Here is a 17,857-nt window from a genome sequence, read left to right on the forward strand (position 1 = left end):
ATTGTTGGCTTAAAACAAAAGGAAAAAAGCAAATTGAAGGTTAGGTCAAGGGAAAAAATAGGAAAACTTTTCTCTAGGAAAGAAAACCTTATGGAATTTAGCATTTCTTTGTTTTAATTGTTTCTTTATGATTCAAATCTGACTTCAGATCACGTTTTAGCATAGTTTTGAAAATAGAATCTTATGGTTATAGTTTAGTAATAATTTAGGAACTTGGGCAAAAAATATTCAAAGTCTGTTTCTGAGAGGGAGCAACTAAAGCTCATGGAAGAAAACCAACTTGCTCAAATAGCAGTCAGATAGAATCCGTGTACCATTTCAGCACACAATGCATGGTCATTTCTTTCTGCTTTCTTCAATCTATTGTTTCTTTCAGGATATAGATTTTAGCCTTTAAATGAGAGGTGTTTTTAAAAAATTGTTGGTTTTATCAAATAATCCTGCAAAATGCTTGCATGATCAGTAAACTTGGCAAGATCTAACCTATGTAAAATAAGGCGACCTGGCTCTTCCTTATTGTTCACCCTGACTTGTCCTGTCATACCCACCCCCCCAACAATACACACACATACACACACACACACACACACACACACACACACCCTTTTCTTTTCTCCTTTTTTCATCTGTCAACTTTATGTGCACTTTAGCCTCCCCTTTGTGCACTGCCACCCCTGGAATCAGAGAACTGAGATGGAAATCCATAATCCTTTGTTCCCGCCTGGTCATCAGGCTATACACAGACAGTGATAGTACTCGCTTCCAGGGCTGGAAGACAGCGCCAGGTTAGGTAGGGGTGTTCTCAGGATGCCTAGCCATAGGCCAGCTGCCCAGGGGTGACACATGTTCTCTGGGCCCAGTTTAAAAAGTAGAGGTTGATCTCCTCCAACTGGTGGGGTTGTTTTGTCCCCACCTGGGTAAGCCTGTAAGGGCACAGTCATGATAGAGTTTGCTGGAGAAGCAAAGGCCCGGGGAAGAGCTTGACCCGGCGTGGATTGGGGGATAGTCAGAAAAAGGGCCAGGAAATTCCATGGCTTTTCTACTGCCCACTGGAAACCAGGATGACCTGCTTCTGAAAGCCTCTTCAGACCTTCTTTACCAGCACCCCACTATCCCCTCCAGCCATGAACTCAGGGAGGGGACTATGTGAGAAGAGCCAAAGAAGACATTTTTTTTGTCCTGTGAACTTTAGAGGGGCCACTGCTGGCTTCCTCTTAGGCACAAAGGAGCGATATATAAACTGACTAAATGCAATATGAATCTTCATTGAGAAGTGGTATTTCCCTTTACTAACATTATCCAGTAGAAAGTACAAGGTAATTACACAGTATTTTCTTTCTAAAATTGATATAGAAAGTGGCTTGGTTCCAAACTTTTCCTTTCCAACTAAAATTACGAGTAAATCCATTGTAACCTTTATTTTATAAGTGGTAGTAGTGATGATGCATCGTTAAGACGTAATTTGGCTGGAAATTGCTCCCTTGAAAAGAGAATCCTGAATTTTTAATTTCACTGGGAGTATAAGTTACATTATCAGCTGTTTGCTAATGTAACTTAAAAATTACTAAATGGTTTTTCTACTGTTTCATACTTTTTCCATTGCTAAATTACAAATCATAGAACCAGGAGTTTATGAAATAAAAAGCAAATGTTTAACTGCATGTGTCATGACATTGAAGTTAATTGAAGCCAAGGGAAAAATGGCAAACAACAATCTAAGAACAAGTCTATGTATAACTCTAGATGAAGCCATTCAAATCATGTAGCAATTTAGACATTTCTTAGAACAAAGGCAGAAAAATTATACGAATTTAATTTTAATACATATGTTCATTATTAACTTTATTGACCCTACTTGACAAGGCCTGAAGACAAAGTGGAGCTCAGACCTGGAGCACAGATAATCCGGTCAACAATTTCCAGTTAAGCAGCTCAGACAGGAGCTCGATGATTTTCCATGCTAGCCGAATACACAGTATATATACACGTGGAAGTAAAATATTCTAATGAATTCAGGCCTCTCGACCTGTCAGGCTTTCTGTGAAACAAACAAAAAAAACCCCATTTATCATTTCTGCATGAAAAAGATCCGCAAAATCACAACGTGCCTTTCTTGTTAAAATTTAAATACTCCATTAGCACAAATGCAAACTGAGACTGTTAATGTTTCCAGGGAGACCCATAAAATTCTCCCTGTAATTTAGCCTCTCTTTAGGAATGTTAACTCTTGCACACCTGAATTCTTCCCAAAGATTGTATGAGAAATTTCTGCCTCTATGTAGTAGATGTACATCTATTTGAAAATATTTCTCATATTCGTAAAGGTGTTTGGTGTATCATCTGAAGATATTTTAGATGTGTAGTCAACTCAGTTTCCAGAATCTTTGTAGTCTGTGTGTGTGTGTGTATCTACCTTCATTCTTTGCAAGACAGGAAAACTGAACAAGATTTAAATGGGGGTAAATGCACGTATGCCTTAAGGATTTAAGAGGTGTGTTTAAATAACACACTGCCATTTATACTCCCAAGTCTGTATGCATGACTAATGACCAGCAAAAATGATTAAATGACCAAGTGTTTATTTAGAGATAGTTTACCTGTGTGGTACCCCTAGAGGTTCAAGTTCCTGCCTTTAGTAGATAGGCAATAATGATTGTTGTTCCAGAGGTTTGTTTCCGGCAATTGAGGATGTTCCATGCAGGGGTACAATCAAGGATACTACCTACGTAATGGCTCTTACCATGAGCCGTCTATTTGGGAAGATATAAAAATACATGAAAAACAAACACACACTCCCAGTTCTGTGGTTCCCCAATTTCACCTGGCCTGCTCCCCTGGACTCCCACCTCTGCTCTACCCTTTAGCCATCTCTCTTGGAAGGTCAGGAGAGAGGAAGCAGAAAGAGATGAGGGAGGTAGGGCGTCAGCACTCCTTACCCTCGCATTCCTCTCACCCCAGCTTCCAGTCTTGTGAACAGAAGCCTGAACTTTTGTGAGAATAGACAGTTCATGGCCCTCAACTCTGTAGAAGTTTTATACAATATAAAATGTTGCCACATTTCTTTGCCTCTGGATAAGAAAATTCAGGACAACTAACAATTGTGAATGAAAGAGCTGTCTGCCAAGCTAGTCAGGTAAATGCCTGGGAGGACAGAGAGGCCACGTCTTTTAAGATTGAGATCCAGCTTTCTTAGCAAAGATCACACAAATTTTGATTGATATCTAGGGGTTGAGAAATCAAGGTCAAGAATGGGAGGGGTAAAGAAAAGTAACCAGATACACACACAAAATGCATATGCACACTGCAAAATCTTTAAAAACAGAGCCCTGGACTTGAATGCCAGCCTCCGTATCTCTGCTTCCCCACCCTCATTCTACGTTTTCTAGCCACGTACAAGCGGACCATGGGAAAGCTAGCAATTGTCTGGTAGCCCCCTAACTGCTACAGGCTCACCATCTTCCTGTCCTTTCTACTCCCTCCCTGGAGTAAAGCCTGTCATTTTCCTAATAACTGTTTTCCTTTACTCTTCCAGAAGAGCTGCATTTACATTTTATGAGGGGCAGGAGTTCAGTCCACACTGCTAGTTATCCTTCCCCTGCGGCCTGGTGGAGAGACTTCCCCGGCCCTCCCATTTTGTGGGCATCCACTGCTGGTCACCACGCTCTTCAGGAAAGGAGTTTCCACATCCTTCCTTAAAGCCTGAGAAATGCTACCGTGATGCTTTCCAAACCACTTCGAAATGAGTAACTGGAGATCTGTCATCTGTCTTCCTTTCCTTCCTTAGGAATCCGATCATGGGACACAAACCTGATTGAATGCAACCTGGATCAAGAACTGAAACTTTTTGTATCCCGACACTCTGCAAGATTCTCTCCTGAAGTTCCAGGTGAGGCTTAGTTCAGTATTAGTCAACCTAGAATTTGAAAGGATGAGAAACAGGCCATTGGCTGGAAAGCTTTGCCTGGGGCATGGAAAAGATTTCCTCTTATTGCTAAAGGATTCTTTGTGTTTGTTATTATGAACTAGGTTAGCAAGAAGCCATATTTTAGGAAAGTCAACTAACTCTTAAGTTGTCACTGTGTGGGTTTCTATTTTGTGGCGTCTTAAAAGTTTTTAAGTTCTAGGGTAAATTTAAAAAAATTTTTTCATATTTATCTCACTGTACTCTGAGCTTAAGGGTTTGTAAACTATTTAAACGTTAATTTTACTCACATGAAGTTATGAATACAAATTGGATGCTCCCAGAATTTCATAACTGCCCTTCCCTCTCAAGAAAATGAAATATCTGCTTTTCTGCATTTTCTATCTCAATGAAATATACATGATCATTTTCGTCATTGCATTATCACCTACTTAGTGTGGGTAAAAGAGTCTGAAATTCCAAACTACTGTTAAAATAGCCTTTCTTTCAGAGATGAAAAAGAATACTACAGAATAATTAAAGGTAAGGACACAAACATTTGTCATTTATGAAGATGCTGCCGCTTCACTGGGGATGTAGTCTACCTGTGCCTCTGGGCCTGGGGATGTAGGCAGACTCACCCACCTTGTCTTCCTCATGTGAGCTGTGACCCATACTTCTCCCACTTAGTCACATTTGAGGATTATGAACAGAGTTACTTGCCCATAAAGACTCTAAACCTGGGGTGTGTTTCTTTTTTTTTTTTTTAAAAAGGCCATCCATATATCACCTAAAATTGTCTTTGGGCCATTCTTTTTTTTTTTGTAATATAGTCTCTAAAGGCATTTATTTATTTATTTATTTATTTATGGCTGTGTTGGGTCTTCGTTTCTGTGCGAGGGCTTTCTCTATTTGCGGCGAGCGGGGGCCACTCTTCATCGCGGTGCGCGGGCCTCTCACTATCACGGCCTCTCTCGTTGCGGAGCACAGGCTCCAGACGCGCAGGCTCAGCAATTGTGGCTCACGGGCCCAGTCGCTCCACGGCATGTGGGATCTTCCCAGACCAGGGCTCGAACCCGTGTCCCCTGCATTGGCAGGCAGATTCTCAACCACTGCGCCACCAGGGAAGCCCCTGGGGTGTGTTTCTCAAAAGCTCTGCCGTTGATCTATCACAGATACTGTTTTGCATTTTATTTCTTAAATATCATCTAAATTTTATGTAAAAGAGAGAACACTCTTTTCTGTTTACATGATTTTGTTGTATGATTGCAAATTTTGTTGGCATTGATAAAAAACCAGCAAGGAGGTTCAGCCTTTTTGACTGATTACATCATATTCCATTAGCCTTGTACATACTGAGATTGGAAATCACTTACGGAATGTCAGTGCCTTCATGCGTCACACTTGGCTGCAGCAGTATGCCCATGAGACTGGGATAGTTCTTCTCTTTGAGTTTGCTATTAGAATAAAATCCCATACTTTTCAGTTATCAAATGAATTGTAGCTTTCAAGCATGGAGTTGAGTAAATGTGTTAAGAAAAACTTAGCAAGAACTGGTTCATTAAAAGTTAAATTTGCTGTAAAGGCATGTGAAAATCAGCTCTGTAACTTTGCGTCGAGACAAAAAGAATGATCCAGAGACTATCAGACAGCATGATTTGCTGAAGTAAAGGTACAGTATATGGTTGTTTCTCTCATTGTTATATTGTATTTTTTATGTCTTGCACATTTCCGTGACTTTTAAATTCATCTCATGAAAAGAAAAATAAGGGAAGTACCCTTTTCCAACAAGTATGTTTCAAAATGTAAAATTCAAGCTTTTATCCTTTCTCTGTAGGTTGTTCTGGCTTTCTTACTATGAATATTTTTTTTTTTTTTATTTTTGGTAAATGAATCCTGTGATTTGCATTGTGTTCATTCATACTTGTATTTGACTTTATAGAATGACAGTATATTGTGAAATGAAAGGCTGCAAGAATTGCTAAAGAATTAACCATTTTTGAACCAAGGACCTAGTATTACTCTTGTGGACTAAGGAAGGTCAGGTCCCACCACAAACCACTACCTTAGGCTCATGTAGCCCATTCTCCCTTCTTTTCCTGCTGTCACCCGCAGTAAAGATTGGTTACCGACCTAGTTGTAGCAGTGCTGTGCTAGGCTCTGTGTCTAGAGATTGGCGCCTGGACACACAGCACCCTCCCATTCTTGCCAGCTCCAGGAAGAGGTTATGAGCTTCCCTCCCCAGCCTAAGAGTGCAGCTGTGCAGGGCTGGGCCTCCGCTCTGAGAACCGAGCATCCAGAATGCAGCCATGGGGGTGAGGCCCTATGTGGGAAGCATTCAGAGCGGGGTGAAGGTTTCTAACCAAGACTACGACAGAGGATAAAAGCGCACGTCAGATTCAGTTCAGGTTAGTGTGTTTTAGAGAGAAGAGATGTTACGTTAGAGGATGAGGATGCCATATTGGGGTAAGCGGAGATCGTAGGGTGATCGCTGGATTGGACCCAAAGAAGGCTTTAGCTTTTCCTGAACAAACTGAAGGGTTTTACGGGAAAATTTGAGATCTGTTTTTTAAGTGGCTTCAAATCTAGTGTGTCTTCCCCACTCACTGATAGTCTGTAGAAGCTAACGCATGTACCTCGGGCCCCTAAAATGGAGTCAGCTGAACCTCTGCATTTAGAGTTTCAAGAGTCTGAGTTAACTTAGAGGCAAGGAACAAGATGAAGGTTGAAACCTCTAAAAAAATAAAGCTGTTCCTTCAGCCAATTAAAAAATACCTAAATAGCACCTACAGTGTGCCAGGCCCTGTGGGGTGGGGAAGGTGAACAGACAGTGATGAACAAAAAAGCACAGTCAGTGCTTTGCTTACTCTTGTCTTCTTGTGAGAAGAGCAGGCATTTAACAGTCATATACAGACTAGCACAAACTCTAGCACCCTGCATCAAATCCAAACATTTTTTGTTTTGCTTTGCCTAGGCTGGCAGAGTTTTAATAAAATATTCACTGTCCTCCCTGATGACACAGGTATAGTGGCACTCAGAATCTGTAGAGATTTGGTCCAGGACTCCTGTGGATACCAAATCCGATGAATGCTCAAGTCCCTTATATGAAATGCATGATGTTTACGTATAACCTACATGCATCCTCTCATATACTTTAAATCATCTCTAGATTACTTATAATACAATGTATAATACCTAAAAGCCATGTAAATCGTTGCCAGCCTGTGGCAAATTCAAGTTTTGCTTCTTGGAACTTTCTGGAATTAAAGAAAAGTATTTTCAACCCTTGGTTGGTTGAATCTGCAGATGTGGGACCCGCAGATACGGAGGGCCAACTGTAGATGAGGAGCTAGGGTTGCTCATATATCTGTTTTGCATTCATGCTACTATACCCCTGTTGCTATTTTTAAAAATTGGAGAGTCCTTATAAAAGACCGGTGATAGCCTCAAATGCAGCTAATAGCTCATGCGAGCAGCACAGCCAGATTTGTCAGATTTGTTCCCTTGTACTAGTTTACGTCTTGTACTAGTTTTTAAATATGGTTTTGAGATTCAGTTGGCCTATTTCTTCAGGATTGCAGGTCTGATTGAATGGCCTAGTCATCTTGAACAAATATCCTTTGAGCAGGAAGCTGGAATATGTTGCTTTCTCTGCAGAGGTGGAGGTCATCTACTATGAATAATGAGGTGATGGGTCCTCCAGCTCCCCAGAATGTGAGCTCTGGGATCACCAAGTGCCGTCCAAGTCTGGCATACTCTAATTCTTGGAATAGTCAGTCATCAAGGGTCATCTTACTCACTCAAACCTGTTGCAGCATTGACTTCCTCAATATCCTTCAACAGACGTCTCTGTTCCCAGGGCAGGTCTCTGCTGATTAGCCCTGGTGTAACACCACTCCTGGCCACATCTAAGCAGGGTTCAAGTGAGACCCAGTTATCTTGAGAGAAAAGGTTATGTATTCTTTCATGAACACCCCCCAGTCTTTTCATTCAAGTCAAAGTTCAACAGTTGAGTCTTTTCAAAATAGAGGAATAGTCTTATATTTCCTTATATGTACAAATTCAAATACTATTGTAAAATTTTTGTTTATATATTACAGTATTTTTTTGTACCTTAATTGTGTTCGATGAGAATCATTTTGATAAATCTTACCACGAGAGTAGAGCTAGGTGAATGGAATTTATTCACCATGCTGAATGGAATTTATTTCATTCTCCATTCCTATTTGCTTCTTTCCCTAACTTAACTTTAGATCTGTCTGTCCCTAACAATAGAGAGGACTATCTCCTAGGGTTATAGAAAGTGTCCCATGATTGCCTGTGTTAGACAAACATCATTTCAAAACAACAAACAAATGTAGAGCATTCCTAGGACAAGGGACACCAGAATGAAAATTAATTTCAGTCTTTTTTTCCATCATTTTGCTACTTCTGCCTGCAAAAGTAATTCAACATTTTTGTTAACCTAAATCCTCACCAGCAACAGAGCATGATGCAGATTCTGGATCCTAGCTCTAAAACTTACTTGCTGTGGGATCTCTGACAAGTTACCTAACCATTCTATGCCTCAGTTTTGTTGTTTGTAAAACAGAGATGATCGCTTCTACCTCATAGAGTTTTCATGAGGATCAAATGAATTAATTTGTATAAAGATCTTGAAACAGTGCTTATCACATGGTAAAACAATAAACATAAGCTAGTATTAAAATTGTGGCCCTTGTTGAAAATCTATCAGATTTGTATATTTGGTGATTATTATTATCTAGGGGAAATAGTGGCTTTAGATATTGGCTGGCTTCCTTTTTGTAATAATTAAAAAATTTGTATGAAAGGTGTTTCTCAGAGAAGCAATTGCCATTGACATTATCAGAAGGCACATAGTTGCTGGTTATGTGCAGGAGACAGCAACATTCTTTGGCTGAGTTTAGGAAGGTCCTTTGGGTGTGAGAGCGAAATGGAGGTGATGCATTAAGGTGCTGCCATAGCAGGACCGTAGGGCAGGGTTGAAGACCATGTGCAAAGTGGTCCTGTTGCTGCCTCTCTGAGGATGCTGATGTGGGTGAGGTTGCTAGCCTGCCCTCTCGCTGTGATGATCTGTCCGCGGGTGACGTCTTACGATCCCTCCTACCCCTCGGTTCTCTCTTCTTTTCTCTCCAAACAACAAGTGACTATAGACTTTTCCAGTTTTAAGAAACTGAGATTTCTTATGGCTTATTTTCTTAGTCAACTGAATAAATAGTAAGACTTTGGTATATTTACATTTTGTCCCTAGTTTTATAACTCCTAGGTCGCATTCACAAAAAAGCTTCATGCGGTGTGATTGACTTTGCAATGTGTATATGGGTGGTTCTGTTTAAGAATCCACGCCTTTTCTCTGGAAGGTAAATAAACCACAGATTTGTGCTGAGTGACTGCTAAATATATCTTGCCTCAAGATTGGTTTTTGACGGAGAATTAAAATCAAGCCCTTTGAATTTAAGTCATGAGAATCCCTTCCTCCCTTTGACGTTGAAGAGTCAAGGGTTTACAACGTTTGCTGGTAGAATGATAAGAAAATACTAAAATGCTCTTAGAAAAGGTCTAAGAATGTTTGTAGTCATCTTCTTTCTCTGCCTAGACTTGTATGTTTAGTCTGTCGTTGTACAGAATTATAGCCTAATTGTATGTGCCTAGAATATATCAAGCCCCCTATAACAGCCAGTAATGAATGTGTTTTCAGCCCTGCTCCCAACCTTTAAAAGATAAAGCACACAAATACACGTTCACTTGCATTCGAGCGGCTGACTCGACCCTCAGGGATCCTGTGATTTCCAAGGGAAAGCAGATGCATTATCCTCTGTTCTCTCTCTCACATGCACACGCACAGGTACAGGCACTTGCTCACATGCCCACCGGGCTCATCTTTTCTCACTGCATCATCATATGAGGTTATGGGAGGAATCCTGGTCTTAGAAGAAAATGGCAAATAAAGAGCCTTAGTTTTGTTGACGTAACCAGACCTCTGTTTAACATCCATTGAGGTCAATGCCGCCTGCCTGGGAAGGGGGACTCCCATTTTAATGCAAATCACTCGCCTTTCTCCACTCGCCCCCTGCCCTCGGCCTTCCCGCCCCCTCCAGCTTCGTGCTCCCCCCAAGTGCTCCCATTCACACGCTGCCCCAAACTGCCCGCTTGCCTCCCGCCCCCCCGCCCCACCCGCATTCCTTTGAAACAGTGAGAGGTCCAGACTTTCCAAGGAGAAGATCCGGAATTTGGTAGTGTATGCAATACAGGCGTTAATTCCTGTGAGGTTTGCAGTTTGCTCAGCTTTGAAATTTGGCGATCCTTTATGTCCATAGATCCTTACAGCGCATGTGATTTTTTTTTTTTTTTTTTCTTTTTCTGGTGCAAGTGTGGCCAGAGGAATAAAATGGTGTTTCATTGCCCTGTGCAGGTGCCTTCATTCCCCAGGGTTGTTAATGACGGCTCATTCAGACCACCCTAGATCTCACTTTTTTTTCAGAGTCAGAAGGATGCTTTACTCTGCCGGCTGTAATGGCTCTCAAGCAGTTCCTAATGGGCACTGCGGAACCACTCAACATAGACAAGCACAGGCAGGAAGGTAGCAGAAAATTGGCTGCCCGGGCCCAGTAGCCATTTTGGGGACTGTCAGTAACCCCGCCATGAAATCTCACTGGGTGCATCCCAGAACAGCTGCTACCGTCGCCCACCAAGGACGGCATCTTACGCTGAATGTCAGTGCTTTTGTCTTCATTTCCAGAGACCAAAGAGAGCCCATGGTCTTTGCTAGATTTGTTGCTGTGGTGGGTGTGTATTTGTTTGTTTTTAAAGCACACCACACAGCAACCAGCAAGTACAGTCCCTTTAATTTTTACTGCCTGCTTTTGTTTTTTTGTAGGATGTTTTGTTCAGCATCTATGAAAACATGCTGGAAATGATGGTGGAAGATGAGGAATAAAGCATAAGCTAGTAGATTTCTTTTTAAAAAGTCAAGTAATATTTCTGAGTGTTTAGGAATAAGCAAGGAATTTGTAAAGGGATCTATGGAAGAATTAGGAATCCCCACTGCTTATAAGTTAGTTGGGAAAATACGTCATTCACAGCTTTAAAAGACACTAACAAAGAGTGTTTCCTTAATTTAAAAACCATGCGTGTGAGAGAGACAGACACAGGAGGAGGGGCGCGGGGGTGGATTTAGTCAAATTCCTAAAGAAGACAAGGGGTGAGAAATGGACATCATAACAAGCATTGCATTTTGATTGTTCAACCAGAGATTGAGTCACAGCGACAGAGGTTACCCAGGTACCAGCATCCCACCCCAGCTGCACCCCAAGCCTAATTAAACGCTACCCAGGCAACCATCAAGTATCTCCAAACATCATACTCCAGGGCTTACGCCTTTTGTTTTCTCTGCCGCGGTCTAAGGGTAATTTCTATTGCATGTGAAGTCAGATTTCCTTGGTCCTAGAGAAATGTGAGAAAGTAAGAAGTGCCCCTGGGGACGTGCACTTAAAAGTGGGCCACAGGGACTGGAGAAATTAACATAAACACAAGACAAAAATAATGTTGTTTAAATAAACTTTTCTAACCCATGTCGTAGACTTGCCTACAGTCAGGACTACAGAGGTGGCTGCTTGCAGAAAATGCAATACGAGAGTCTACATATGATTTAAAAGTAAAATTATCTAATTAAAAATGAGCATTAAAAGCCTGGGGAAGGTGGCGTTCTATGAGATGTGGCTCCTTTCCGCAGTTACAGCATTGCTCATTTTAAAGACGCAAACTGAATTGCCTCTAAAAATTGCCTTATGGAGTTAATTACCTGAGGGTTTGATATAAAATATGAACATCCCTAGGATTGCCTTGATTTGGAAAGCCCTCTAATCCTGCCCTTTGCTGGCCCTTTCTTTCCTGATCAAACTGATTTTCATTGCAGGCTGTGAGTAAGTGAGGCACAGTGGAGCATTTTGGACCAAATTCATAGATTCCCTGTTCCCATCTCACGTGGATAGTCTGGGGAAGGGACAGCCGCTCCCCGGAGGGGCACCGCATTTTGGTGCACCTTGTCCCTAGGATGCTGCTGCATACAGGTGTTGCTTTTTGGTTCCAGAAATGTCAGTCGGTGGAAATGTCACATTTGGGGACGCTAACTTGATAGCAATAAAACTAAAGACGGAATAAATTCTGCATCTCAGGCTGACGACACTCTCTTGGTACAGAGCTCCTCAGCCATTTTGGGCAGTTGTTTTCTGCATTCTGAATTCTCATCTGGAAGTGTAGACCTGTGTAAAAAAAAAAGACCAGTGAAATAGGCATGAAGACTGATTGATGGAACTCCTCCCCTTTAATGTTTGTGTGCATCCAAGACAGAGAGAGAGAGTGAGAGAGAGATGGAGGGAGGGATACCTTATCGTATTTGGAAAGGAGATAATCTTTTCACATTATGTCTTTTGAGAAGGTGTCCTAGTATCAGCCAGTCTGTCATTAAATATCTACGTGGCAGTTCCTGGGAGTTGTTTACAATTGAGCGTGAAAATAAGATAACTAACAGAACAAGTCAGGGTATAATAATGTGTCAAATGAGAATTTTGCAGGAGAGAATCCTTCTGTAAATTTTTTTGTTCAAGCTATTTAAAAAAATATACAGGCATAAAAATATGCACTAAAATCTTATTATCTATACAAATTGAGGCATAAATACAACAGATCTAATGTACTGGATTCCCTTTGTGATCAAGAAATTTGGATTCATACTGAATTAATTATTCCCTAGTTTGGAGCTACATTGTAAGCCCTTTAATTTAATTATGAAAAGATTGAAAGTTTTAGGATTCCTTCCCCCTCTCTCCTCCCCTTCCCAAAAAAAAGAGCATGTGAGAACAGAACTGCTGAACTAAATGTAGAGGCTTGATTTCAAAATTGTCTTCATCTTTTGAGTGCTGGAAAATTATCCATTGGCAGACTCTGAAGACACTTGGGAGAGATTGTGGCAGTGAAAGGTTTTATGGAAATAAATCTTAAGTAATCGGTTCACTGCCCCGAGGCTAGAAGGGACACTTCGGAGAGAGCAGGGAGGGGACATCTGTTGTGAGCTGCTTCCCAGGACCGCCCCCCTCCAGAGAGTCCTCGAAGGCTGACCTAGTCAGCAGCTCTGGGCCACACCTGAAATTACTGTCGCCCACGTAGCCCCCTGAAAAGTTGCTGTGAGGCCTTTCCCCTTCTTGCAAAACAAAGGGGCTGGACTAGATTGGGGTATCCGAAGCTTTGTTCTGCCAACTGTTAGTTCTGTAAAATATTAATAGATAGTCAGTGGGGAAGAATGCCATGGTGAAATAAATCTGGGAACTATGGCATACTAGATCTTACGTTTTGAGGAGCCATAAGGTATGTAACTGCGTGTAAATAAACTTGTTTAATTTTGTATAACCGTAAATGTCCTTAACCTGTTTGACCTGTCACTTCCACCGCTGCTGTCTCCCAGGGATCTAAATTTCTCTAGAACACAATTTGGGAAAGGATGGACTAAGTGATCTCTGAGTCCCTTCCAGTTTTTGTATTCCATGATTCATGGATTTTTACTAAATTGTCTCATCTGTAAAATGTAGAAGGGAATTTGTCCTGTTCTGTGTTTAGCTTACAGTGGCTTTTAATCCAAGTTTTAAAATGTCAGTGAACAAATTTAGTTTAGAAAATCTGCCTGTCGCATCTGCTAGGATTATTAATTTTAGGGGAAGATGCACGGCTTTATGACACTCAGGCTGACTTCCCAGTTTGGTAATTCTTGGCCCTTGGCTTTTCCCATCTGTCTTTACCTTGCAGACAGACCAAACAAGACAGAACTTAATCGTGTTTGCACGATGCCAAACACCTGCATGGAAAGTATTTCAGAAGTCAAATTCTTGAGCGTTTTGTCTACGTAATGCCAAATAGGAAATAGCTCCATTTTTTTTCCATTAAAATTAGAATTTCCACGTTGATGTTTGGTGCTGCATTGAGCTTCAGATTAGTTACTTATTCACAGATCTTTGGAAGGAGGCTGAAGACTAAACCTCCTGAGTTCTGGGGATAATCTGTAGATTGAGTGTATTAAAAGTGCCAGGGACCTCGTTTGTTCTGGATAATTGAGAATGGCCTGCATTTTAATAAGCATGATCAGCTATGCATATCTTGTCATGTGAACCATCAATTAGCACAACACAATTTAACAAGTCAGTACATGCAGATATGAACACCTTTGGGAAGCAACGCTCAAATCAAATTATTACTGACAGTGTACAGCTTGCATGCAGGTAATCATTATCAGAAAACCATGATTGTCCAGAAGGGAAAGTGATTTTTATGGTAATGTGTCATGTGATTGACTCTTGGTATCTAATAACCTTTGAGGGAACAATTTCAATCTGTCCTCTCCCTAATTTGATCATGTTTGCAAAAAATGTTTAATTCACTTCCTAAGACCTATGTGTAATATTTTTACAGCAAACCTCACAGAGTGTTCTAAAACCCAAATGAAATAATCTTTGTACCAAAGACATTACTGATAATATCTCTATGGATGAGAAGACCGGTGGTCCGGTTAATCAAATATACTAGGTAATAGAGAGTTGCCAGTAATTCCTTGTGGGATTATTATTCTTTGAAAGTTTTAGAATCTAGTTATACAGTCCTTTCTTTTATATATACCCTCAAATTTATCTAGAATTAGAATTCCTAAACCAAATTTATTTCTTTAGCTCATGATATATTTAAACAACGTATGGAAAACATGCCCTTAGAAATCTGTTGTTCCTTTTTCCTTCCGATTACGGTGATATTTTCAAAGGGAGTTTTTAATAAATAACTATTGTACTTTTGGGGCAAATATTGGCATTTTATTGAAGCATGGGCCAAGAGAGATGCACTCACACAAGAGAACACACTTTGTTTGACACCTACTTGGAACCCAAGCTCAGAACAATCTAAGTGAGTCTTCCTTAGATAATTCAGGAGGAAAGTCCCCTGTGCTTCGGGTCCTCATTACAAACGCCAGTGGTGACTACACCATCTACACAGGGGTGTGCTGATTAGAAGCAAGTTCTTGTTATTGAAACATTAGCGAGCAAACCATTTATGTTGAGCTAGCCAAATGGCCACCTCAATACTAATATGATTGTGTTTCTATATAAGACATCGGATGTCCCCGGTAGTTACACTGCTTTTGAAGAAGAGTTATTGGATCTAAATATTGCAGTGGAGCTCAGAACTGCTGTAGGGAAAGAAGGGGAGAGTGGAGAAAGAGACGACGGCAGTCTTCTAGGTAGCTTCACAAAATGTGACTTTGCAAAATATGTGTTAGCCCACTGCATTTACATTGTCCTGTTATATATACAACTACTACACCCCACTCCTAAGTCCTCACCATTTTTCCTGCTTCCTGTGTCTCTTGCATATGAAAACATGATTTTTTAAATAGAGAACTGTCTTCTCCATTACACCATATCCCTCCTCATGAGCTAATAAACAGAAAAACCCAACCAAGTGGTAAAGGAAATGAGAAGTGAGATTATTTTTAAAGGCTTATGGCCTGTGCTTTTAGATGGTCTAGAATAGCTTTGGATCTGGGAATAGACAGGTTGTGTGGCTAAAATTGTGTAAACATTTACATGCACGTATGTAATTATATGTGTGTGCGTGAATGACTTTGCTTTTACATTATTTCAAAAACATCTTTCCTCTTTAAAGAAGCATTCCAACAGCCAAGTAAATATCCGTTGATGAAAAAGTGACATTTCATGTGGGTTTACCTCCTTTACTTCCATTGTTTTGTCATCTGTATCACTCAAGCCTTTTTTTCTAATCTAATGTCATCTATTTCCCCCGTTTCTCTTTTCTTTTTCTTACCCTTTTTCCTAATATGCCCCTCCCCACTCTCCAATCACAGTTTTCTTTTCTACAAATAATGCCGGTTTGGGTTATTTTAAAACATCTGACAAGATTGTTGTCTGCTTTTTAAAGAAGCATTATATTATGTATTCGTTATACATATTATTATACTGTGTCTTATTTTCGTTTTATTGTTTTATACATAGAACAGAGACTATTTGGAGCCTTTGGAATAACATTCCAGCATATAAATATAGATGAAATAATTTGGCAAATTGACTCACTCTGGGGTCATCTAGAAATATGATTCCATCATCAGATAGAAATTTCTGTTCTTGGGATCCTTTAGCCAGCAAATGGATTTTCTATGCTTGGTAAGCAGACTCATCAAAAATATGAAACTAGTTGTTAAAAAACAAAACAAAACAAAAAACCCAAGCTCTAACTTACAACTTAAAAAGAAGGAAAAGAAAAAAACCAACTAACCAAACAAAAACCTATTTCGAATGAAAAAAATGGAGACCAAAGACCTTGAGTCAAGTAATCGTAGGGCTAGATTTTTAATCTTTCAGGATTCTGACTTTTCAGAAATGGCTTTTTCCCAGTCGCAACTGAATGATAAGAGAAAAGGAATGCAATTAGGTCATAACCACAGAACTAAGGAGGCCTTAGGCTAATGTCCCTTAATAAAGAACCGTAGAACAGTGCCTGGCACATAGTACTGGCTTAGTATGTGTATGACAACGAAGAAGCGGTGTCATGGGTTTGAGAAACTATAATTAGCTCTTAGGCTTGACAAATAAGCTGCATAAAAAATCTGAAAATTTGTAGTGATTAGTTATATTGCAAACAATTTCTTTATTGCAGATTTCCTTTAAACATTGAGGTGTGGCAAAATGTTTATTTACAGACTATTGATTACTTTCAGAGACTTGGTAACCTAGAAGCTCTGATTAAGAGCCAGTGTCTTGAGAAGCAATGGATAGAACCTTTGGAGGGTGGAGGTGAGGGATAGAAAATGTGTTCCAATCCCAGTTTTACTGCTAAGTAGATTGTGCTGTTGTGGACATATTACTTAGCGTTTATTAATTTCAGTTTCATTACCTCTAAGATTCCTTTTATGTTCAGTACTCTGATATAATACCAACCCATAGTGAAAAAAGTCATTTACATATTTAAAAAAAATGGTTTGCCTGGAAAGTTGATATGCATAGCCAACGTGTAGAAGCAAGATGTGTTGTTAGTATAAAGTTCTTTGGAATTCTTAGGATCCAATAACTTGCTTGGCTGAACAGTGCATAAAAACATATACACGCAGTCTATTCATTTCACAAATATATATTGCTTGTCTGATAGGGCTGGTACTGTGTCAAATATTGAGGTTAACGATAATAAGCAAAATAAATAAATCCGTATCTCCTACATGGTCTCCCATGGAGCTCTCAGTCAAGGTAAGGAGGCAGATATTAATCAAATAGTCATGTAAATATGTATCACAATCTGTGCTAAGTACTAGGGAAGAGAAGATGGTGCTATATAAGGATATAAAAGAGGAAACTGACCTACAAGGGGAAAGTGAGAGAACTGTAGAGCTGAGATTCGTGATGAATGCTTTTTATTTTATATTAAAACAGTGGACACTGTATTTATCTTTCCCTTTGAATGCAACATTAGCAATTTAACTTTTACAGGTTTTACAGGTTCTAGAGTACACAGATATTTCTTGACTTTCACAGGGGTCAATGTGAGGTGACAATAGCACATTTCTCAGGATATAGGAACAATTAAATAGACATGATTTTAAAATATTTCTGTGAAGATACTAACATTCTTGTAAGGATTCCACTACTTTGCTCTGAGTTAAGAATGGAAGTACAAGAGAGCTATCTGAATATTCATTGGCCTCTTAAAAGCATGGCCTTAATTACAAATTTGCTGGGCTGCAAAAATCCCAATGAGAGGGAAGTGAAGCAACCAAAATTTCTGAATCAGAATTTGAAGGTTTGTGTTGCAAAATAATTATGGTTCCTGAGTCCCTCTGGAACATCCCTCATATACATGGTTCTTAGAGGTTCGTTCAGTACCTTCTTCCCA

The 17,857-nt window shown here is 40.1% G+C and overlaps 1 protein-coding gene across 1 annotated transcript in view; it reads left to right on the forward strand.

Annotated features, from left to right (window-relative positions):
- The window catches only part of MAP1B (microtubule associated protein 1B), a 93,961-nt gene that overhangs the window by 5,073 nt on the left and 71,031 nt on the right, over positions 1 to 17,857 (forward strand). The window contains exon 2 of the mRNA XM_082373183.1: positions 3,785 to 3,886. Within this exon, the coding sequence (XP_082229309.1) occupies positions 3,785 to 3,886 (102 nt within the window). The remainder of the gene's footprint in view (positions 1 to 3,784; positions 3,887 to 17,857) is intronic.

This window comes from Balaenoptera borealis, assembly GCF_965194805.1.
Source record: "Balaenoptera borealis genome assembly, chromosome: 2".
NCBI classification, from domain to species: domain Eukaryota; kingdom Metazoa; phylum Chordata; class Mammalia; order Artiodactyla; family Balaenopteridae; genus Balaenoptera; species Balaenoptera borealis.